The sequence below is a fragment of the Anoplophora glabripennis genome, unplaced genomic scaffold (genome assembly GCF_000390285.2).
Source record: "Anoplophora glabripennis isolate ALB-LARVAE unplaced genomic scaffold, Agla_2.0 scaffold7, whole genome shotgun sequence".
Lineage (NCBI taxonomy): Eukaryota > Metazoa > Arthropoda > Insecta > Coleoptera > Cerambycidae > Anoplophora > Anoplophora glabripennis.
Genome location: NW_019419456.1, coordinates 2,028,309 through 2,053,398, shown reverse-complemented (window position 1 = coordinate 2,053,398; position 25,090 = coordinate 2,028,309). Strand labels below are relative to the sequence as shown.

Sequence of the window (25,090 nt, the reverse complement as noted above, 5' to 3'; positions counted from 1 at the left end):
GGCTACAAAATAGAGACGCGAAATTTATTTTCATTTTAATCTTGAACCTCGCGCCCTCTCTTAAACTTCCTACGCCCATGGCGATATTAAATCAACGCGAATTACCCAACGTCCCTGACAATTAGATAATAGCGCGCTCAACATTTCTAAATCATTCCCTGGCAGGGAAAATAATTCGATTAATATCACAAGACGTTTTGGCACGGAAGAAGCGCCGAACGACCCGCTATCGTATTACGCGCGGAAATAGAAAGCGTCCCCGCAACAAGAGCCGTTGTTTATCGGCTTCACAATATTTTCCCGGCCGCCCAAGATTTCCCAGCGCGATCTTCGGGCAAGCGGCCCAAATCTCTGCATCGCATAGCAGGCGGCGGCGCCGCGTTCTGTCACAGTCAAGGACAGCCGTGGAAAATAGAGCTGTATATTTTTAAACAGCCTTTCACACTTTCCAACTGTAATAAGATTGTATACAGGGTGATTCAGACATCCAAAAAAAAATAATTTGGATGTATAGGGGACTCTTACAAATACAATTTTGTAAAGAAAAAATCAAAAAGGGCAGTTCGAAAATGATTTAAAAATACACTTCTGGAAACTGGTCCACTGTAAAACCTGACCTCGCAAAAATGCGTGCGGCTTACTCAGTTTGTACGAATTAACACAAATGTTGTTTTGTTTCACCGTAACACAAATGCTTCACCATAATACAAAATGTTGTCTTGCTTCACTATAAAACAATATCCATCAACTCCGAGTTGCTATACACGCAAGCCATTTTTGACACTAACTACTAAAAAACTATTGTAAACGCCACAGATAACAGGTAAACACTAACGCAACGACGATTGTAAAATAGTATTTCAGTATTCGGAGTCGCTAAGGCCACGTGGCTCTCCACGCGTAGTGCGAATGGCGCTAGAGTAGAGTTGTCTAGCTATGTAATGGTTGAATTTACTTCAACTTAAATATTTTTTTTTCTAGGAAACTATAAGGATTTTACAAATTTTTTGTTTAAGATATTGAGTCCATTTCTCATGTCGCATCTATTCACAAATTTTTTTGGATAAGTTGTGAATCACCCTGTATAAAATATTTAAAGCGGTCGTTTTGTCCCTCGAGACCACGATATACAGTTGTAGCTTGAAAAGAGACATTGTTCTGTTGTTTTTAACTAACGATGTTATAGAAAACAACAATAAATTACAATATCAAAATATCACTGGCAAAGCAAATTATATGTATACATCTTTGTAACCAGAAAAAGGGGAGGATTCCAACAAGCAACAATATACAGGATGTTATATTAACCTGTACACTTGATCAAGCAATACTCTGTAGTTTGGTAATCAAAATAAGGAATGTCCTGTATACGGCTCAAACAGAAAGCTGCATTTCCTATTAACGGAAACAAACAATAGGGAAGTTTATATAAATATATGTAACTTTGCTCAAAAAACCCTTAAGACAATGTAAAGTAAATACGTTTATGCATTTAAGAAATAGACTACCTGCGTCGACCTGAGTTCAGTTACCGACGATTATAAAATCTAATTGTCAAGGGATTATACGACAAATGAGTTTACTGACGAGGTAGGGACCGTATTTGGGAACCAATTTACAAGTAAAATATTTTTAATGGGATCACAAATACCTGAGATTTCTTGCAAAACCAGTAATTTGAACATGTCGCGTGAAGCAAAAAAATTGTTTTGATTAATCAAGGTGTATCTAATTTCCAACAGAAAAATTGTCAGAATTTTCCAAGTAAACCTTAAAAAGTTTTCCAATTTGTGAAGATGTAAGCTCCATGAAAAATTGTAATTTTTACCTATGTTTTACACTAGTTATTTTTGCTTATTTTGTTGCTTCTTCACTTTTGCAGTGAGCAACTTGTCCAATTGAAACTTTAAATTTAAACGTTAAAAGAAATTAACTGCTAAATTGATTGTTAATTAAATTGATTATTAATAATTGTTAAAATTTACGTTGATATTGATAATAATAAATGAACTGATGAATTGATTCTATTAACAATAATTTCATTGATATTTGTAGGTGGATGTAAAACTTTTACGATCTGCAGACAAAAACCTTTTGTTTTGACACTTAATAAATATCAGGTAAAAGTCAACTTTTAATGAGTATTCTAAAAAAAAATTTTTTCTTCTATTCATTCTCGCTTAACTGAGTACCAAATTCTAGATATAAATGGAGATATTTGGTTTTGGAGAAACTAACAGCACTTTGATCAGCCACATTAAAAAAATCCACTATTAAAAAAATATATGGAAATTTCTAATATTAAATCAAAATATGTAAATCAAATACCTCAACTTTTGAATTTGCGAATTAATATTAATTCCATTTCAGTGCCAGTGAACTCGATCTTAGTGCCTTAGCCTTAGTAAGGAAAAAATGTGTTTCACATGTTAAAACTGTTGAACATTTACATTGCGAATATAACAGAGATATTTATTATTAACATATACGATGATACTGATAATGTACCTGAATTAAACGAATAAACGTCTACATTTATTAAACCCATTTTATTAAAAAATTTGTAATTAATATAATCCCTCTCCCAACAATTTTTAAGTTCCTGATCCTAACAATCGCGAATGTATTATACAGTCCTGGATGCCAAACCGTAGCGAATGAATTATATATCGAAAATTTAACAAAAAATCAACACACGAAACAGAAATAACACTTTTAAGGCCGCTACTGATCTCGCGCTGTCTCAATTCGTGGTATACGCCACTGTCGACGATTTTGGGCCGTCACGGACTACATTTCCGGTGGGAGTAAACGTATTGCTAGAGATTAGATAACCACGAATGAATATTTATCTACGGACGGGGAGCGGCCCGATTTAATGATTTAATCGCCCGCGTGTCAAAATATGGGCGAGACGAAACGTCGTTTTTTATCGCCGTTACAACGCGGGGTGCAGGGCGAACGATTTCAGGAATGTAGTAAATACATATAGTAAAATGAGTTTGCAAAATGTGTTGTCACGTCCGATTTAAATTGAATAAAAAAATATGAAGGCGAGGAACCGTGGGCTGGTTTGCACAAGTACGTATGCGAAATTGCAGAAGTCGATGTCGTAACGCGTACAGGGCGTTCGAGCTGTGACGCCACAATGAAGTGGGAGACTGAAAATGTTGCGTTAAATAAACAATTGCATGTGATTATCGGAGAAATTTTCGAAAGCCCAGCAATTGTCGAGATTTATCGAGATATTGGCACCGTATTTATAAACATTCTGTATTTATTTTAAAATTATTTCCAATGGCTGTGACTCACCTTCGACTCCAACTTGTCATTCTCGTGCTTTAATTTTAACCTGTCGTGTTCGGATTTTTCTAATTTTATTTTGATCGCCTCCAACTCATCCTGAAACAAAAATAAAGAAGTTAAAATCTTGCGATTTTAAATCAACACTTTAAGACTCAATTTTCAAAATATAGGTATCATGAATCGAAGATACGTATAAAGTATATTTTTATTTATTAATTTATTTTTTTCCAATTGGACTGAAATCATAGATAGCTTTGTGTTTGATTATTAAGAATACTTTTTTATTTTGAAAAGCAACCGAAATAATCAAAACGTATTTTTAATAGATCAAACTGCATACATTACGTTACGAGTAGTACTAGAAAAAATATCTAGCCACGATATAAACATTTGACTGTTTTTTTTTTAAATAGAACACCTTTCAAAATTTATAAAATCAAGTAATAGTCGTTCAACAAACTTTCAACCAGTCAAAAATAAATTAACTGTCAATATTAAACTACAAAAATACTAAATAAATCACACGGCCAACTGAAAAAAATACCTCAAGATTTTTAGCATTCGTCTTCATTTTGGCAAATAACATGAATCAATTGTATATGGTTGAAAAGGTAAAAAAAATGCTATTCAACGGGATGGCCAAATACAGAGTGTTCTATTTAATAAAACCTATGTTTTTGTAATATCGGAAAAACTGTGCGATTTGTAAAAAATCTGAGTACGCCAATGGCTTCTTCATAAAAAAAATAGAACAAATAATGTTCAAACTTTTTCTTCTAAATTTAATGACAACGGAGACAGAGAGGTTAATGTAAATGAGGGCGATTTTTCAGAAAAACCCTGTATATCTAAAACTAATCAAGTTAGTTAAGATATTCTGGTACCAGCGAAGTAAACTAAAAAAAAAAGAGATATCAGATTTTTTGTATCTATCACCGTTTTGGCTGTACCCTATAAAACTATCGAAAATCAACCACACTGTACATTTTGAGAACCTCTGTCCACAAGGATAGTAATGAAAACTTTGTACGTTGTTGGTTGCCGAAATGATCTAGAGTTCGGGAAGGTCGGCTCTTAACAGGGTCGTACTCGGCTCATTCTCCTGGTTTTCATATCAATGGGAACGAATTTTGAAAAATGGTATTCGTGATTTTTTTATCTGAAATTTAATAATATTTTTTTTTTTGATAATTTCATTATTTTATTTTATTCATGTTATTTTTTCTAAATCAATGTTGAAAAAAAACTTACAGGTTTATACCGAAGATTTATACTCCTTGCAAATATATAATTAAAAAAATAAATCGTAGTAGGTCATTAAAAGTAGTGCAAGATAACGAGGTGTTTTCGCTAATACAATGGGTTAGCGAATTTTAGTTCTCAATTTTTTTTAACTTATACAATGTAATACTCAAACTATGCTGATTATGAAAATTTTAAGTAAATCCAAAAACAAAATGAACTAACATTTTCCAAAGATTGGCCTCTAACAAAATTGTAGCAGACATAATTATACATTGTGTCCAAAATAAGGATGGGATAGCATTAGGATCTGGGAAACGGTAAGAGATACGGGATGGCTCAAATTAGAAAAAAAATGTGTTTTCTTATACCTAACAATATGCCGTTTAGAAAGTTTTAATATTCCGGGTAGTTCCGGAAATATCCGGAAAAACCCGAAATTTTGCAAAATCGTTTAATTTTTTTTCTGGCTTTATTTGAAAACAAATTTTAAAACAAATTGCATATTTACAATGCCATTTTTCCGCTCTATCCAATGCCGTCAACATTTCTACAATCCGCCGTTTCGTCTTTTCGTCATCATCAGGTTACTTTTTTCCTGGATCCTAATGCTGTCCCATCCTTATCTTGGACAAATTGTATTTGTAATTTTGAGGAAGTTATATTTTTCAAATAAGTGCATTGAAAATAAATATTTGAGTTGGGTCATTTTTCTAACACAAGTTAGTAAATGATAAAACGAAATTTTATTCTAGAAAACTTAAAGAAGCGAGTAATGATATGCTTTCATTGTAATCAATATAATTAATTTTTTTGCCTCTGGGAAAATTTTTAAAAAAATATGAAATAGACCCTTGTTTCAAAAGGAGCAGTCCAGGGTTATTTTTGAGAAAATAGTTTTGCCTAACCAAAAATCTCCCACAGAAAACAGTGTTTGTGTTGCTTTTTTTCAGTGCGAAACTTTTAATTAGGCAAAATTATTTTCACAAAAATAACCCTTAACGGATTCTTTTGGTGCAACGGTTTATTTCATTCGTTATTTTTAAATTTTTTCACAGGTGGCAATACACCCAATAAAAAAAGAACAAAAAACGAAAACTGCATTGTGACATATTGTAAGTAAACATGTATACATTTACTTTACTAAACCGAGTCCGATTCTGTCCCAGAACTCTAAGCTCATGGATCATTTGTGTTGATTTGTTTTCTTTTAAGTGGCCTAAAGTGTACTTAATTTTTTTTAGTGAACTATGGTGCATTCAAATGAAATATGGCAGTTTATACAAGTATATTCCGTGCAATAAAAGTGCACATGCGGCAAAAATTTTATATGCAGATATAGGTAGAAGATCAAAGAGTGCGTTAAAATTGAGACTATGTTAAAAAACAAATTAAAAAAGTCGAGAGCTTTGTTTCGCTGCGAGGCGGAAAACTTTTGCAGTTCCTCTCGCGTCTACAAATTTTTTTTAGGTCAGACTTTTTTCGTCCGCGCAAACCTACTTTCCGACGTTTGCATCATGAAAAATACAATCAGGTGCGGCCGATTACAGAACCATATCCATAGGTCGCGTGCCACTGGTGACATAACGATATGTCGGACGCACAGTTACGGCGCTCGCGTACACCGACTACCAAAGAGACGACGCAACAGCGACAGTTAACACCAATTTCTAAATAAATATTTTCGGAATTTGGCACACGCATCGTTATTTTCATGCGGGCAGCACTTAACGTCGGGCGTGTCAAACATTAGTCACTGTTAGCCTTCCTCGTGTTCCGCTCATTTAACTTACGAAGGATTCTCTCCATTATTGCAGTTCCTTATTTTTTATTGATAGCAATTTGATGCTTATTTAGGTCTTGTTAATCACATATGTAATACAATAAAGGGGAAAAAATATCCAACGTATCAGTCCACTGTTATTTTTTAATAGTATTTATATAAACTTATTACAGATTCCCATAGCAGTGCAATTAAGTCCACATATGTCACGTGTTGGAAATCTAATCTTGTTAAAATCGAGGCGGAATTGTAGTCCTTTTTCCCCGGAATGCGTTCTCTTTATCTGTACATATTTACATCATTTATATCGGGTAGCCCAAAATGCACCCAAGTTTTGGCAGCCACAGTTAACAATTAATTTTCGTACAAAATAGTGATTTAACTTCATCAACTCTGAAGAGATTAATTGAAAAATCTGGATAAATTAGAAATCTTAAACACTGGCCGTTATTCAACAAAAAACAAGCAGTGTTGGAGAGTGTTGTGAGAGTCCAGAAATTCGGTACCGTGGTCAAGAATTGGATATTTCAAAAAGCCCTCTACGGCGTATTCTCACGAAAGATTTGCATCTTAATGCTTACAAAGTTCAATTGGTCATGCAGAACGAAGAGAGTTCGTTGAATGAATCATGGAACAAGTGAATGCTGATTTTTCGAAGAAAATCATCTACAGCGATAAGGCTCATTTTCATCTTGATGGCTTCGTTAATCAACAAAATTGTAACCTTTGGGTTTTAGAAAATCCACGAGTGATTGTTGAGAAACAAATGCATCCACAACGTGTCATTCACCAAGACGGTGCCAATCCCATACAGCCCAAGAAACAATTCAATACTGCATGAAACAATTTTATTACTCATTAAAATATATTAATGCTCGCCAAGAACCAACGAGAAGGTATGAACATATCCTTGCCAGGAAATGATGAGGTTTAGTTTAGGTTAGAAAAGTTATTAAATAAAAATAATCAACAATAAAATAGTTCCGCATGGCTGCACTGTACTGCTAGGCAATTTGTCAACAACTGAAATTTATGACGCAGTCGCCCAGTGCGGCTGTGTTTGTGCGGTGTTTACCCGCGATGGCATTCTTCAACTGGTCGTATACATTTCTACCACCTCCACGTTTAGTTCGACCAGACCTGTATATAGGTATGGGTAAATAAATTTGGGAACAAGTTTTTCAAATATTTCAATGCCGAGTTGCTGTCTTCAATTGAGATCAGAAAGACTATAATACCGTTTTACAAGTAATCACATGTAAGTCCTATAGGAAATATATGTAAAACTGCAGATTTTTTACTTGTGAACTGAAACTTCTAAGAAAAGAAAATAATTTTTAACACCTCCTATCAAATTTACCTGTAAATGGTAGAATACGAAAGATATTGGCTAACTCGATTGATTTTCGATAGAGGATTCTCGAATTTTACCAATTTCTATTGCTCCTTATATTTCACTTGTTGCAAGAGATGTCAAAAAGTTTTAAAGGCTTCTTATACTATTTTTTTCCCTAGAATAAAGTGGCGTACTCGGTTTCTCCTAGAATTTTCGGAGAAATACTATAAAATATTATTACTTCTATTGGGACACTCTGTATATATATAGGGTGATTCAGTCATAATGTCATTAATTCTAAGGGAAGATAGGGAAAAAATAGTAGAATACGAATAAGCGATTAAAAAATTTTTATGATGCATATTTACGCTGAAATAAAATATTTTCAGATCATTATTTAAATCCTTTATGAAACCGCCCCTGACCGTTGACTTACAAAAGTTTATCGAAAGTGAACATTGACCTCAGTAACATTTGGTCATTAACCTGGCTTTTAACGCGTTTTTAATCAATAAAATATTCAGTTTGTAGTACATATACCTTATTGTGTGACTTATTGCTTTTCAAAGAGTAGTATGGTACCATATATTTAAAATGGCAGTACGGCTAAAAGAACACTCTTCCGTCCATAACATTGTTAATAAAATAATGATGTATTGCACTTTGATTTTGAAACCAATTGCAAGAGTTAAGACGAATGGGAAATCAACTGTTTCGCTTCAACATTCGAACGCTCTTTACTCCGAGTTAACGGGACTTAAAGGGTAATTTGCTTATCTTTTAAATGGTCGAGAAAATTATTTTTTCGATTTTCTGTCTTTACTAGGCCTTTCGAATACGTGGTTAAAATTAATGACATTATGAATGAATCACCCAGTATAGATGTATGTGTACTGCATTGATTTTCTTTGATTTATTATCTTTTCAAAAATATTATACACTTTATGCTTTTCATAATATGTATTAGTGATTTTTTTAATTTATCGTTTTGCAAGAATTACTAACAAAAATATTTGCTTAAAATTCTCCGAATAGTAAATTCAGTTAGGTTCAATGCTTTTTTTAATAAACATTGTCAAAATTTCATAGAGATATTCCAACATTTCACATCCACAAATACTTCATGGATCAACCGTGTGAAATAAAATTGAACGTGAAGTTTTTGAATGCATAAAATAATATGACATCTAAAAAATTACACTACTAAATCAAACATTAACAAACCGAAGCTAAATTATTACAACCAACAGATAAATGTAATACGCGGTCAAAAACTCCCCCGCCAGTTGCTGCAGAAGCAGATTCGTCCATAAAAGTGCAACTCTTTGACCTCGATACATAAATAACTATTATCAACTCCGTTGTTTTTTGAGATTAATATAAAATTGTGCTTAAACTTTGACCATATGCCGGCAATGTTTCCTGTAATTTCAATAACAGGAAATAGAAGCTTCTTTGGCTATGCCTATTCACAAATCTCTCGTTCTTTAGATAATTTTTCTTTAATATTTCTATAAAATTTTGTTTTGGGAATTGGTTTCCGTGAAATTTGAACCAGTGATAAGTCTTAAATAACGACTAAACCTTACAGCAATGTCCTTTGATAATGACTAATTCGTTGATTATAAAATCAGTTGTTCTGATTCGACCATCATAAATGAACCGACCTAGAACTGGCTTCGTTCATTTTTACCAATTTTAAAGTTGGTGCCGTAATTTTGGAGCAAGTATACAGACACACAGGCACCTTAAAAACGTCAAGAATAAAGCACCTTCAGAATATACTAGACACCACTTTGTCGACTTTGGTCTTCGTTTCTCTGAAACGATTTCCAGTGAACGAACGACAATAATTGCATATCATCCCGCTTTCTCGACTCGATTTGCATACAAATCCACCTGTCGTACACGCTCGGACAAATGGGAGAAAACGAATTTTACGACACACACTCGTAAAACTGATGTATAATAACGTCGCGGTGCTTTCTAGCTTCACTGGAAGCAATGATAATAAAAACTGAAGAAACGTCCATAAATCCGAGTTTTTGTCGCGTCCATCGGCCGTCCGATGGATGAATTATGCATGGGGCGACGTGAGAGAGTAACGAAGAACGTCGTCGACGAGGTTTCGTTCCGAGAAGAAGCGGTGATGGAATGCCCACCGTTTCCTGCACCAGAACAAAATTTATGGCGAACACGGGACGGGAGAAAAAACGTTTATGGAAATGTCGATAATGTAGCTGCAATCGAAAATGGAATACGACAGGAAATCGTCGGTCGGATCCGGAGACATTTCAAATAATTAATATACGGGGTGTTTTTAAAATTTGTACAGTAATTTTCTAAGAAGGTCTATCCACATTTTCTATAACCTTAATAAAATAAGTAAAAAAATAATATAAACAATAGCAAAGTCAGAACACCCTGTTTCTACAAGCTCTACGAGAAACTTTGACAGATGGTCGCATGGTTAATTTCAAACATTCAAATTCAATTGTCAACACATCAAATTTGTCAATGTTTGTCATAGAGCTTGCAGAACACCCTGTATAATGTGTTCCAAAATATAACACCCTGTATATTCTTTCATATTCATGGAATACATTATACTCAAACAAAAACAAAAACCTGTTCAAATAAGAAGTCTTTAACTAAAACAATTTTAAATAGAGTAACATTAAAACATGTTGTGTCGTGGCATATACCACCTCGAGAGGCTTATCTCAATAGGCGTTGACCTTTGTACAAAGATAAATTGGTTTCAATAATCTTATTTTGATCCTAGGAGTTTGTGACCGAGCGATGTCTCAACCTTTCATTTACACATACAAAGAAATATGTTTAAATAGTACCTGAATAAGATTTCTTAATATGTTTTTAGTTTTTTAACAAAAAATTGAACATATCTTTCTAATATTGTGTTAACCGACACTATACAGGATGTTTCTTGCGTATATGTCATGATTTCAGGTTGTTGGAGTCATCTTAGACAAAAAAGCCTTTCATCAATCAAAGGTCTAAAAGATAAAGTATTTGAACTAAAAAATTATATCGCATTTATTCGAATACTTCTACGGGCTTTGTCAATAAAACACAATACATATATTCAATTAATCATCAAACTTTGTCTCCTTCAAAATAGGCTCCATTTGAAGCAATAAACTTTTTCCAACGAACAACCCAGACGTGAAAGCACTTTTTAAATGCATATTCCGGTATGGACTTCCATTCCTTCAGCAATTTTTGTTTTATGGCTTCTATCGATTTGAAATGTGTTCCGTGAAGTGGTAATTTGAGTTTGGGAGAGAGAAAAAGTCAACAGGGGCCATATCTGGCGATTACAGTGGATGCTCGATGACATTCGTCAACATTTTGGTCAAAAATTCATTGACAATTGTCGCTTTGTGTGATGGTGCATTATCGTGGTGTAAAATCCAAGAACTGTCTTTCCATAAGTCTGGTCTTTTGCGGCGGATGCTCTCTCTCTCTCAAACATCTCATAATGCCCATACAATATTCTTTGTTGACTGTTCCTCCATCTGAAAGGAATTCTGTGTGGACAACACCACAATAGTCAAAGAAAACAGTCAATATGACTTTGATTATTGATCGACTTTGACGTGGTTGCTTTGGTTTCGGCTCATTAGAGAAGCGTCATTCCGATTCCGAATGCTTGTTGGCGCGTTTGTATAAATGTAGAGTCTGAATTACCTCGCTCAAGCATGCCCATACAATATTATTTGTTGACTGTTCCTCTATCTGAAAGGAATTCTGTGTGGACAACACCACAATAGTAAAAGAAAACAGTCAATATGACTTTGATTTTTGATCGACTTTGACGTGGTTGCTTTGGTTTCGGCTCATTAGAGAAGCGTCATTCCGATTTCGAAGCTTGTTGGCGCGTTTGTATAAATGTAGAGTCTGAATTACCTCGTTCAAACATGTCTTCAGCAACATGTTTGTGATGCTCTTTTTGAAGAAAATGCAATTTTTTTTTAAACCAGCCGTGCTGCGACACGTTTCATACCCAAAACATCAACTATAATGGTTCGAACTGATTCGTGAGATAGGTTTAGTTCACATGCCAGCTCTCTCAAACTATAATGACCGATTACAAGCACCATTTCCACCACTTTATCGATATTTTCTTCAGTTGAAGACACTTAAGGGCGACCAGAACGAGGCAAATCATCAACAACTTCTCGACCATGTTTCAATGCTTTGCATCATTTGTATTCTTGAGTTTTCGATAAAACTGAATTACCGTACGTCTTTCCCACCATTTTTAACGATTTAGCACAGGAAATTCCGTTGGTAGTACAAAATTTTCTTCAATAACATTATCCATAGCAAAAATAACTGAACACACTTTTAGACTAACAAAATTAACAGCTGTAAACAAACTAACTACCTGGTACTACTTGGTGGTAAACAAGAGGTAGACAGGAAAGCCAAAAATTCACTGAATAACGTCAGCCAGTGGCAGAGTTAGGTTATTTCCCTGCTAATTTCCACACTACTCAGTATTTTGAAAATTCGATAAGAGTATTTAATTGATGGTACCATTAAGAAGAAATGTTCTTTCAAGCTTTATTCGAATAACGTAATGAGTTATTTTTTAAATTTAAAATAAGCTGAACAAATGCAAGATACAATGTAACCCAAGTTAAACACCTTCAGAGATATGATACTTTTTAAACTTCAACAGGTATATCACGAAAATTTAGTAGTTTTAGATCCTTGATATTAACGCTTTTGGTCTAAAATAACCCACGGAATAACTTTCTGCAGTTATGACATAGACTTAGCCATAACTTATACAAATTTAAAATGCACCTTTGGTACATATTTTCTCCTCTATTGTTCCGAGCTTCAATACGACGGAATTCCATGCAAATGACCCCGAGAAAGCTGCCGGCATGTGCGGAATATAAAATTTGTTGTTTGTTTACTTGACGATTGCCAAAAAATTGGTATTCCCATAAAAATAACGTTTTTTCACTTTCTCTGTTATCTGAATCAACGACACACTTTTTCAAGCGGGCTTTCGCGATTGCCGCCGCTATAAATCCAGTTAAACTGGTAAATGACTATCATGGTATATGGATGTTCGGAAAAAATTAAACAAGAGTATCAGTGTTTGGTGAAAAAGAGAAATATAAATAAATTCGCCCCTCAACAAGAATGAAAATTTACACATCTACGAAACAGAGGCTAACAAAAAAAAAAAACGAAAAACAAAAAAATCTGAATTCCTCCCTCTCATAGACGCCAATGGATTGGACTTTTCCAAATAAAATAACAACTAGTCGATAAATCGGTCTTTAACTTTAACTCTACGCCTTATTTTTCCAATGCCGAAAGCAATTATACTAAACATTTGTTTACCGACACACGCTAAAAAAAAATCTCTGGGCGATTTGTCCACTCCCAGTTTGCCAAATTAAAATGCAAATTTATGGCTAATTATTTCTTAATAACCCCCGTGGTCGGACGCAGAGGAAGTTGTTGATTGCCTAACTGCAAAAATGCTCGATCGCTCGTTTTTTCGCTATCGCTAAAAGAAAGCGGCTCCAGTTTACGTGCATGAGATAATTATTGTTTTTTTTTTTTTCAATGATTATAAACAACAAGTAACAATTGCCTGTTTGAGAGGTGAGAAGTTTGTAATTTTCGTTTAATGACGCTTTATAAGAGCACTTTTATACAACTCAAATCAATTAAAATAGTTACTTTTGATTCTAGGTTGCGAAGTATCACTTTTGTATTCGAGAATGGTGAGTTTTTTGCGAGTAAAAAACCATTTGAGAATGCAGAAACTACTTCGCAACTGTGTATCAATTAATATTTTTTATTGTAGTGACAGTAATTTTTTTTCAATCCCTGGCCAGGGGTGAAAAAATATAAGATAAAGGGGTTTTTCAAGATAACTCAAAAGANTTAACAGGTGTTTTAGCTTTAAAGGAAATGAGAGTACCTAACCTGAGTAACCAATTTCCAACATCTATTGATCGGATTATACAGGATGTTACAAATTAGTAGGTCAAGCCGTTAATCACATATTTTTGGACTAAAATAATCGGACTTTTCTAATGCCACTTTTCATTTCGCAGCCCCATTTTCAAAATACGAATTATAAAATACAAAATTTTAAAAATTATGTTTATTGATTTCGCTCCCGCGATTTTAGAGAGATGTTTGTTTGAAATTTGGCAGATACTTTTTATATCTTAGTGGGCACATTTTCTGTGTAATTTTGGTCTAAAATATCAAGGCGGGAACGGATGAAACGGGGGTTGTAGTAGTAGCCCCAATGGATTGAAACTGTTTTTTTTAGATTGAGCGTGTTTTTATTCAATTTTTTTCATTCTTATAGGATTTTGATTTGGGGCTCGGATATTGCAACTTTTTTGGATGTGTTAGCACAAATTAAATATCGCTAATAGTCCAATTAAATGGGTCTTTAAATCGCAATTTTGGACAACTTGACTGAATTTTTGATATAAATTAATTTGAGGTATATAATAACAATAAGTGACAGTAATTTTTTCTCAACTCCTGGCCAGGGGCGAAAAAAGATAAAATAAAGGTTTTTTTCAAGATAACTCAAAAGGGGTAAGAGCTAGAAAAAAGTCGTAGAGCATAAAATTCTACATAAAAATGGTCTATTGACTTTTTCTTGTAGATACTATTCAAATTAACAGAGTTAGGGAGACTTGAATTTAAGGGATGATTTCAGAGATTTAAAAAACATGACAAGTAGAGAAATGAATGAATTTTATACTTTTTTTTTCAATCTAAATAATGTGAATTATCTTTTCAGAGAAATAGATTTTTTTTAATTTTTAATAAAAAAGTTATAACAATTTCACAAAGCGAACGTGTTTTATATCTTTGTCGTAAAACAAAATAATAATCGAATGGCATAGAAAAAAATTGTTTTAGTGTTAAATCATAAAAATTAACGATAAAAAATTGAAATTGTTATAACAGTTTTATCAAAAAATAAAAAATATATCTATTTCTCTGAAAGAAAAGTTTACATTTTTTAGAGAAGATTGAAAAAAATATATATAAAATTTATTCATTTTTCTGCTTGTTATGATTTTTTAAATAACTGAAATCATCCCTTAAATTATAGTCTCCCTAACTCTTTTAATTTTAATAGTATAAGAAAAAGTCAATAAAAAACTTACTGTCACTTATTGTTATTGTATACCTCAAACTAACTTTATATAAAAAAGTCAGGCAAGTTGACCAAAACTGAGATTTAAAGGCCCATTTAATTGGACTATTAGTACAAATACAGAAGTTGATATATCGAAATATTTGAAATTACGTGTAATCCAAAGAAGTCAACAGTTTTGTCAAATAATAAATTAATATATGGAATACGTTCAATAAATGGTATATTTACCAAATACTGCATTTTTGATGTGAACTGTACGGGAAAGTTAATTTGTGAATATTACTGTAAGACTGCATTTTGCAAAATTCGATTTTATTGATTTTTGTTCGTGGTCATAGTTTTTCGCAGGAACGAAAAATTTAGTTTCGGCATGTAAATTAGATTTTTTTTTTTAATTCTATTATAGCAGATATAAGTATAATTATCGATCAGATTTTAGTATACCATATTTTTATTTTGCCCAATTGCACTTGTGATTGTGAAAGACAACAAAATTTAATATGGTTATAAATCAATACGAAAAAAATCTTCCATGTATGCTGCAGATAGGGTTGTCAGTATTCGGGTTTTGATGGTACATCTTCGGGCTCCGTGTTAACATGTCATGTCCGAAAATTATGTAAAAAATTCTCCGAACCTATCCGAGAGCGTAATTTCCGAAAACGCCACCTGATTTTGAGTGTCACGTCGATTTAGGTGAGTTTCGAGGTTCCGCAGTTCTTCGAGTTTTAATCCCCTGTATTGGTTAATCAGATTTACCCAGTCCCCCCAAGATCAGACCGATAAAAAAAAACAGATCCGATCTACAGAATCCACCAGTCATTTTTCTATTTATATCAGCGCGATGATCGTCCTTACAACAAAAACAAACGATTGCTCTTGCTCTTGCGCTAAAAAAAAATTGAAACCACAACGCTTACTATTACTATTATTAAAGGAGACCATTCCGGCCGTCAAAAGCGATAAAGGCGATAAAAAAAACGAGCTTCAAGAGAAGTGAAAGTCGAATGGTGTTAATTGTGATCTGTTCGGTTTTTATCAGAGATAAGATCGAGCACCTCGTTTGTGTCTCGAGAATTGGGAAGGGGGGAGGTGCATCAAAAAACTAATCCGAAATGGGAATGTTACAGTAGAGCGCATACGAGGGGCTCTGGAAAAGATATCTACCTGACCATGCTACAGACAATTGATTGCAGTGCCTACTAAATCATAATAAATTCAAATTCATTTTGAACGCAAAAAAAGGGAGGGGCAAATGTTGTGAAAAAAATATAGTTTGTAGTTTAATCATGTGCTATTATTATATATAAAAATTAGATTTTTAAGGTTATTTACAGACATTGTAGTATATGTAGTTATATAGGTATGATTTCAACATTTATAGACATATAGAAAACTTGTTGAGAACTGCTGATATCACTGTATCATTTACGCATAACGTACATCAAGCAGTGTTTTCGGTGATACACAAGATTCATAAACTTAAACTTTATACACGGTGTAACTCTAAGTGGGGGTCAGTTTTTTAGAGGTAATAGTGTTTCCCTGTATACGAATCTAATATTATTTAAAATGCACTTTAATTCTTGTGTACGCAGAGGGAGATAGTGTGGGTTAACGGTAACCAAGCGAGAGGGGGGGTCAGTTGTTGTTCTGCATTTGGAGGCAGTAATTAGCGATTATTCAGAGGGAAGCGACGACAAGATGGTATATTAAGTGTCTGTAAGAACTGTGAAACCAGGTATAGTTAGCGATTTTATTTCTTGTCCAGTATCGACCGTTGGAAGTTATACAGGGATGGCCAGAAGTACGGAATAAAATTCATATCGTTTGAATGAGTTAATTTTTTTTAAAACGCTGAAACACGTTAACTGATTTTGATTTTTTTCCCATCTTTCGGTTATATAATAATTAATTTTTGTTCAACCCCCTAACCCCCAACTACCCCTACTTTTTTTTTCAAATGGAAATATAAGGCATGAGGGGATTCGTTGAAAAGCTTATAGAAAAACCGAATCCAGCCATACCAAATAAACAAGTTTTAATTTTTCAATAGCAAGGTTTTTAGGGTTGCATAAAACACCTACAAGTGAAATAAAATTTAATTATCTTCAGTGTTATCCTCCATGAATTTGCACAGAATAAAATAAAAAATTTGAAACTGTACCTATCACGGCTAACGCAAAAAAGATATATTTTTTATGTTGCGTTTTTTTGGTATCACTTACTTGCCAGGCTTTCTGGTAAATTTTTCGCTTTAGTTCTAAATTGGAGTTTGAAACGTTACTATTGTGTCAAAATCAAGTTATTTACTGAATTGCAATGGTATTGCCGGAAAGGCAACGCATCGAAATCTTGATATTGCTTGGATGTGGAGACAAAATAAGAAGTCAGGCTGAAGTGCGCGATTTATTTAATGCGAAATATCCCGAAAACCAAATCTCGCAAGGGACAGTTAGTAAAATATTTCACAAATTTGAGGAACACGGTACAGTACAGACTTTGCCCAAAACTGGACGGGCACGTGCTTTGAATGAAGAAAAGAAATTAGACATTGCATTAGAACTTGTTGAAAATCCTCATACTTCAACTGTTTCATTGGCCCGCAATCACGATGCTTCTCGAACTGCAATTCGAATGTTTCTGAAACAAGAGAAATACCACCCCTATAAGGTATGTCTTGTCCAAGAGCTTTTGGAAGACGATTATGATAGGCGATTACAATTTTGTGAGGAAATGATGAGACGGTGTGACGACAATAATGGTTTTCAACGAGACGTACTTTTTTCGGATGAAGCTACGTTTTATTTAAATGGAGTGGTTAACAGGCACAACTATCGCTTTTGGTCCCAGGAAAATCCACACTGGACATGCGAATCGCATACGCAGCATCCACAAAAAGTTAATGTATGGGCAGGTATCATCAACAACAGAATCTTGGGCCCATTCTTTTTTGAAGAAAATCTTACTGCCGCACGCTACCTGGATTTCCTAACATTTGACCTGATACCTGCTCTAGCTGTGATTTTCCCTCATGAAATTGATCCAGATATACCGAATGAAAGAATTTGGTTCCAACAAGATGGCGCTCCCCCACATTTTGGTATTGATGTTCGAAGATACTTAGATGAAATGTTTCCAAATCGCTGGATTGGTAGACGGGGTACAGTTGAATGGCCGCCAAGATCCCCCGACTTAACACCCCTGGATTATTTTCTTTGGGGATATTTGAAAGAAAGAGTCTACCAGGACAGACCGGATAATATTGAGAATTTAAAGAACAAGATTAGGGCGGAGATGCATAATTTACCAGCTGAAGTCATTCAGAATGCTGTGGACAGCTTTTACTATCGTCTTGTAGAATGCCAAACAGTGAATGGAGGACATTTTCAGCATTTGCGACATTGAGTTTATTTTTGTAAATTATCTAGTTGTTTCAATTTCTAAATGAAAAAAAACTTGCTATTGAAAAAATAAAACTTGTTTATTTGGTATGGCTGGATTCGGTTTTCTCTAAGCTTTTCAACGAGCCCCCTCATGCCTTATGTTTCCATTTGAAAACAAAAAGTAGGGGTAGCTGGAAGTTAGGGGGTTGAAGAAAAATTAATTATTATATAACCGAAAGATGGGAAAAAATCAGTTAACGTGTTTCGGTGTTTTAAAAAAAATAACTGTCAAACGATATGAATTTTATTCCGTACTTCTGGCCATCCCTGTATTTAAACAGGTCATTTTCAAGGTCATGTCAAGATAGCCCCCTTTTCACCCTACAACTTTTGTATGAAACATTTTGTTTAAAAAGTGATGCCAACAAGGTACTCCGTCGTCTCAAGATTCTTGTTTTTTTTTAAAGCATTTTATGGCTAAAATACAAGTTAAATCGGAAAAAATAATAAAAAGTTTTTTACATTTTTCAATCGAAATCCGTAGTAAAAAAATTAAAAAATCAACTTCCGGTATAAAAGCATCACGTCCGGTCTAGACCGGAAGTCCTAATGTGGACCTTTCAATGGCCCCCTCGGTGCCCTACAATTTTTGTCTGAAACTTTTTTCGAAATAATCGAGTCCAACCGAGATATAATTTTGTCTCAAGATAAATGCCCCACCCGGTATTGTTTCATCGTTATAAAACTTTTCTACCGCCCCTCGTTGGTTTGAAATAAACGGATTCCTAAAAAAAACAAAGAAAAATCCCACTGCGCGGGTCAATGAATCCAACTCTATACAAACTCGAATTCGAACAGAGCAAAACCACCTGCTCGACAATCTAGACATCCTCTTATCCTCGCTCGACCTCGTACACACCGAACCGGGAGACTTTAATTCGCCCATAAATCATCCTCCGGTACATTCTAAATCCCCGGGAGGTCAACGCACCGGCGGGGAAACGTCGATTTCGACGTGACCGAACTACCCACGGTGCCCAAATATCGGATATCGGTTACATCAGGCCCTGTCCGAATAGTTACACAAAACGTCCGGCATCCATCAAAGTCGCCCGAGATTCCGTGGGACCAGATCGAGTGGTCGCAGGTGATTTTTTTTCGAATCGACGGACCCCGCGGCGACTTTCACCGGCCGCGAACCGCAAGCCGTTTCGAAAGTAACCGCGGCGATAAGCGCTACGCGGACTGGGTCAGGATGGAAATTGCTCGGTCGGGTTGCCCCTGAACTTGGCGAAATGAAAAATCAGAAAAAATGTTCGCTTTTCACATCCACGTTGTACCGAAACGAACTTACAAGGTGACACAAGAGGTTCGCTAATTTTGTAAAAGTTAGTTGATAGAGTTCCCAGATGACGTCAGTTAAGACCTCAAGAGCAAATCGTAGATGGCGCCGGTGTCAACAGAAGATGTTATTTCGCGGGAACTTTAGAAAGTTCCCTAGAATTTATAAATCTGCATTATAGTCGTTACGATACTAGTTGGAACATTTAACTCATAAACTCTACGGAATCCATAGGCGTCCAGAAAAATTTTGCCCTGTCTCGTCTAGATATTCTATATTCCGAGCTATATTCCTATTCCTATTTAGTTAACGATTATTCTCTATTTTTTTGTAAATAATCTTCCCGTGCAAATATACGTCGTGATTCCATAATTACTATACGATTGTCAGATTTTTTATGTTTAAAATCGCATTGTAATACATGTCGTAAAGTATCTAAAGATTTATACTTATAATCAGGATAATCGCTTAATTTATCTCGAATCATGTTTAAAGTAGGAACTTGCGATAAATTAACGGTTTTGATATCTTAGTTAATTCGCTAATTCGTTTCCTAATTTCTTTATTACATTGTTCACTATTTTTTCTTTTCAAACATTATATTTAAAATAATACGTGTAAATCTTTGTTTTTAAACTCTTGACTTTGTTTCGAAGCTTTCGACAAAAACCGGCTCGACTATTTGGGGATTTTCCCGGGTTATTTCGTTATTTTCCGTTTCAAAGGGTCTCCAGAAAGCCATGCTAAATGACTGGATAATTACATATATAATATTTATTTTAATAACTATTACCCTTTACTGGTTACGATATGAACAAATAATAATATTAACTAATAATTAATAATACGTATTATACCAACAAACAACAACGCCAAGCACTGCTCTCCACTGCACTGGCAAAACCAAGTGAACAGCGTTCGACATTAAACTGATTATAGAATACCACGCAAAAAATTATTTATGACCTAGTGGACCAATACAGGTTTGCTTTGACGACCAGCGTGCCGCCGTCGATTCTACATCAGGGTCTACTAATACCGGAGTCGCCCAATAGTTATTCGAGTATAAATTGCGAGACAGATAATGGCTAAAGCACAGGAAGAAATTTCAAGAGAAGTGCAGACGGTCCTGTGCTTTAAGATTTACAGGTTCCAATTGATATCATAACAACTATACCATTAAATTTTAAACACATTTTTTTTTAAACAAATTTTTAAGTTTTATAGTGTTTATAATAGCGCCTGAAGAAATTAAAATTTCATATCTTAGTTTAAAACATTTCATCAAGTTATATTTGTCTTCATTTGAGTAAATAACCATTTTTGATTTTTTGTGTTAATACCCTTCTAATAATGTTAAACGTCAAACTTGTTTGTTTTCAGAGCCTTCTCAGTCAGAAAACTTAAATATCGTTGGTATTTTGAAAATTTTATATTTTCCGCAAATCTACACTAAAAATAATAAGTAAAGTATATATATATTTTTGGAATACATTTTTTGCCCTCTTTCCATTTTCGAAATAAAATACCTGGTGTTCGATATAAAAAACAAAAGTTGTGGTGATATCACAAAAACTTAAAATATTATCACATTTATTTTTATGCCATTGAATGTATTTCAAAAAGTGTAAACTGTTCAAGCCGTTTTAAGATATCTTGAAAGGGAAAAAATCGAGAAACGCCGTGTAGCCTGTAGCTCGAAAACGGTTAACAGATAGAGAGATGCGGTTTGCGCCATTGTTATTTTCTCGAAAAAAGAGCTCTGGATTCGTCTATCAGATTTGTTCTATCTACGATAGATTCGCAGTAACCCTTGAACCGACCAATTTCAACCACCCAGTACAAATTGAATTAGAAAATGTGTTCGTTTTAATGCATTTTGCAAAACTTCTGCTGTATCATAATTATTTAAAGACGAGTTTAACTGTCAAATCTAAATTCTAAATGTTGTAAAAAATATCGAAATGTTTCAAAATATCGAAATGTTTCAAAATATCTTCAGCTCAAGCCGTAAATAATAACCATAAAACAGTTCTCTTCATTACCGTAATGAATTATCTTTAAATAGTTTGATAAAAGTTATGTTGACAGTCCCAATTTTCACAGATTTTTGTCTAGTCAAAATCTACCAAGTTATACAGGGTGTAAGAAGTTTCACTGCCATTACTTCAGCATGAGACAAAGTAATCATAAATGCGGCAGACTTGTTCTACGGAAAAATATAAAAAAACTATTATTGTGAAACATTTAGTAAATTTCAAGACAATCGTTTTCCAGTTTTTAAATAAATAAAATAAAATGTATCGATTTTGTAGTATGAAGATAGTGTTGTTTAAATTTTAGCTCGAATTTTCGTAATTATGAATCTCTTAAAACAGGAACTTAACTTTTATTCAAATTGGGTATTTGAAAAATATGTAATTAAATTACCCAAAAAGCAAAATTAAGTAGTTTTTAAATGCACAAGTACAAAACAAACTACAACATATACTCAAAATGTCCACAACCATTTTCAACACACGCACGACACCTTCGAATCCAATTTTCGCGTACTCGCTGGAAAACACTTCAAGAAAAGGAAATAGTGGTACGCAAAAAACACTCAGACACGGTCCAATTCCAGATACCAACTAAATTGCATATTGCTAGACAACTTAGTGTCTCGTGTTATCCGCCGCGCCGCTGTCACATTGCTCGATATGAATTTTAACGAATTTTAAATTTATTACAATGCTAATTATTTTTTAAAATTAAGCATAAAGAAGTTAAAAAAAATGATAAACATTATATTCCTTAATTAATCAAACTTTTGTACATCAAGTTGGAGATTTTGATAATTTTTTTCTCGGTTTATTGTTTATTTTAATGTATTCTATCGTCTGTTAAAATTAAGGCAATCGAACTTCTAACACCCTGTATACACGTTCAGTATTTTCGTTAAAAAGAAAAGAAAAATATCTATTTTATGCTGATTTTAAATATTCCCTAAATATTTTAAGATTGTCACAACGGTTTTGAGTCGATTCATTATACAGGGTAGGAAAGTACCGATGGTCTATCTGAAGTTACGTGAGAGCGATAAAGTAAGCCATTGAAATCCATGCGATAGAGAAGGATGGCTATAATGAAGGCTTCTCTTAGTCACCGCCCGTTTCGCCCTTCTACAAATAAGATCCCTTCTTATTTGTGGAAGGGCGAAATGGGCGTTGACTATTAGACGCCTTCATTATAGCCATCCTTGTCTATCACATGGATTTCTATGGCTTACTTTATCGCTCTCACGTAACTTCTGATAGACCATCGGTACTTTCCTACACTGTATTGTTACGTCAGGTGTGCCCCAAGATCCCATACTTGGACCCTTTTCCTTTCCGCTTTACATTAACTACTTCAGTGATGTATTTGCAAATCGAATTGACTCGGAAAGTTTTAAAAATATTCAGCCTATAAAATTAAGTCACTATAACTAGACCCAGAAATAAATAACTAAATTACAATATTTTAACAAGTAAATTTTGTGTTTGTAGATTTACGGGGAATTCGTATGTTAATTTTCTTCTATTTTTACTTATTTTTCTTTGCTTATACGTAGTTTTTATTAGTTGCAATATTTTGTGTCCTGTAAATGAGATCATTTGGGCAGTATTATTACTGAAAGAAATAATTCATGTGACTCAAGCTCCATATACGACTTGCATTAGAAAAATTCTACTTTGACTCTTAGCTGACGTCATCAAGAGCTGTATCAACTAGCTTTCATGAAATCAAAAATTTTTCGCATTTCTATTTTTTTTGCTAGCTGAAATTATTTTTTGAAAAAATAGTTGGCACGATATAGAAAAATTATGACTATAGGCAATTTTTATTAGAAGCAGGCCACACTATTTTGAATCGAACTGTACCAAGGAAGATGGAAAAAATGCTTGGAGATGCACGTGTGTGATACAGACACAATGGCGTGCTATTCAAATGAAAAATACCGTCGGAAGACGATGACCCCGTTCTCTGCAGGAGTGCATTTTTGATTCAATAAATATTAGATGCATACGAGAGAACAGAGATGTTCCTCAGACAAGGCGACAATTTAAATAAGGTATTTTTATACGGATGTTCTCCGAAAGTGGTCCTCAGTGTGGGGTATCTTTCTAACGTTTCTTCGCTAAAATTGAAAAAATAGGTTTCTGTATCAGCGATACTCTCTAAAAACAAAAAATTTAGAAGTATTTCCCGCAACTAAATGTCTTAAATAATTCCTAATTTTAAATTCCCTGCTATTAAACCTGTCCAAACAGATCGATTATTAATGTTTTTTTAACAGCTTATGGTAATTTCGTCCGACATAATGAAACTAAAGCATTTATGCAGTTTGAAGACGTGGTTGGAGAAAGGTATTTTCTCTAATCGGTTTCCCAAATTGCCTTGACACAGGAAGCGCCGTTATACATATGTTGCATCTACACAAATCACTAGTGAAATACTAACGATTTCACCAGATACATTGCTTATCATTCTCAAATTAAAAACAAAATCCGCAAATTCAATTTCTACGAATAAATAGTTTTAAGGACGGGATTTTGTACAAAAAATATCGCCCAGCGTGAGTCACGAAACGGGACCCCGGCAGGTGCTGTTCTAGCGGCCAACGCTTCAAGTCTAATAATTCCGCTGCACCGGATATTCGTCCGATTTTTCAGGAACGGCTCCAATTTGTGTACATACAATCTTATAAGGAAAGAGAGTAAATATTTTATTAATCAGTAATAGATTATCGAGGACAATAATATTTTTTTATTGAGTAGGCAATAATTTTTAGTTAATAAGCTTAAACAATCTTATAATTACTATTCCTTCATTATAAAAACAGAAATACGGTTTTTAAAATTACATGTAGTTTCTTCTTCAAAAGTGACGTTAAAACACGTATAACATGGAATAGTCAACAGTCTAATGTTTATATTTTCACATTAACAATCCGATAATGTAAATTAACTGCTATTTTCAGTAAAAAAAATATATACCTAACCTGAAATATTTTTTTACTTTGACGAGTCGTTTTAACTTAAAAACACTGCTTAATTACTAAAATATATAGAATCTTGCTACTAATTGCGTTTGGAGAATAATATGTATAGGCATAAAATATATATATAATATTACTGTATGTATTTAGTCCATTGAAATGAAGGCTGAACCTCCATTTTTTCCTCTGTCGATCAAACCTGGGCGCAAATATGTTTTCGACCCTCAGGAATCCGAATCCGCAAACATTTTTGACCTAGGTGATCAGGCAAGGGGTCAAAAGGTCAAAAAACCCGTAAAAAATAAGGTTTTTCGCAAATATCTCGTAAACTACGGCAAGTAGCAAAAAAATAATTGCACCATCGTGTTCCCAGGGAAATTACGATTATAAACAATTAAAAAATTTATTTAAGAAAAATTTTTGTTTTTAAAAAACAGATTACCAAGACAATAAAATGGCAAAAAAAATGTTTCAAAAATATTAAAC

The 25,090-nt window shown here is 33.9% G+C and overlaps 1 protein-coding gene across 3 annotated transcripts in view; it reads right to left on the bottom strand.

Moving 5' to 3' along the window:
• LOC108910579 (unconventional myosin-XVIIIa) overlaps positions 1-25,090 on the bottom strand; it is a 200,482-nt gene that overhangs the window by 26,317 nt on the left and 149,075 nt on the right. For all 3 annotated transcript variants that reach the window (XM_018715231.2, XM_023456885.1, XM_018715247.2), the window contains one exon: positions 3,313-3,402. In XM_018715231.2, coding sequence (XP_018570747.1) covers positions 3,313-3,402 — 90 coding nt within the window. The remainder of the gene's footprint in view (positions 1-3,312; positions 3,403-25,090) is intronic.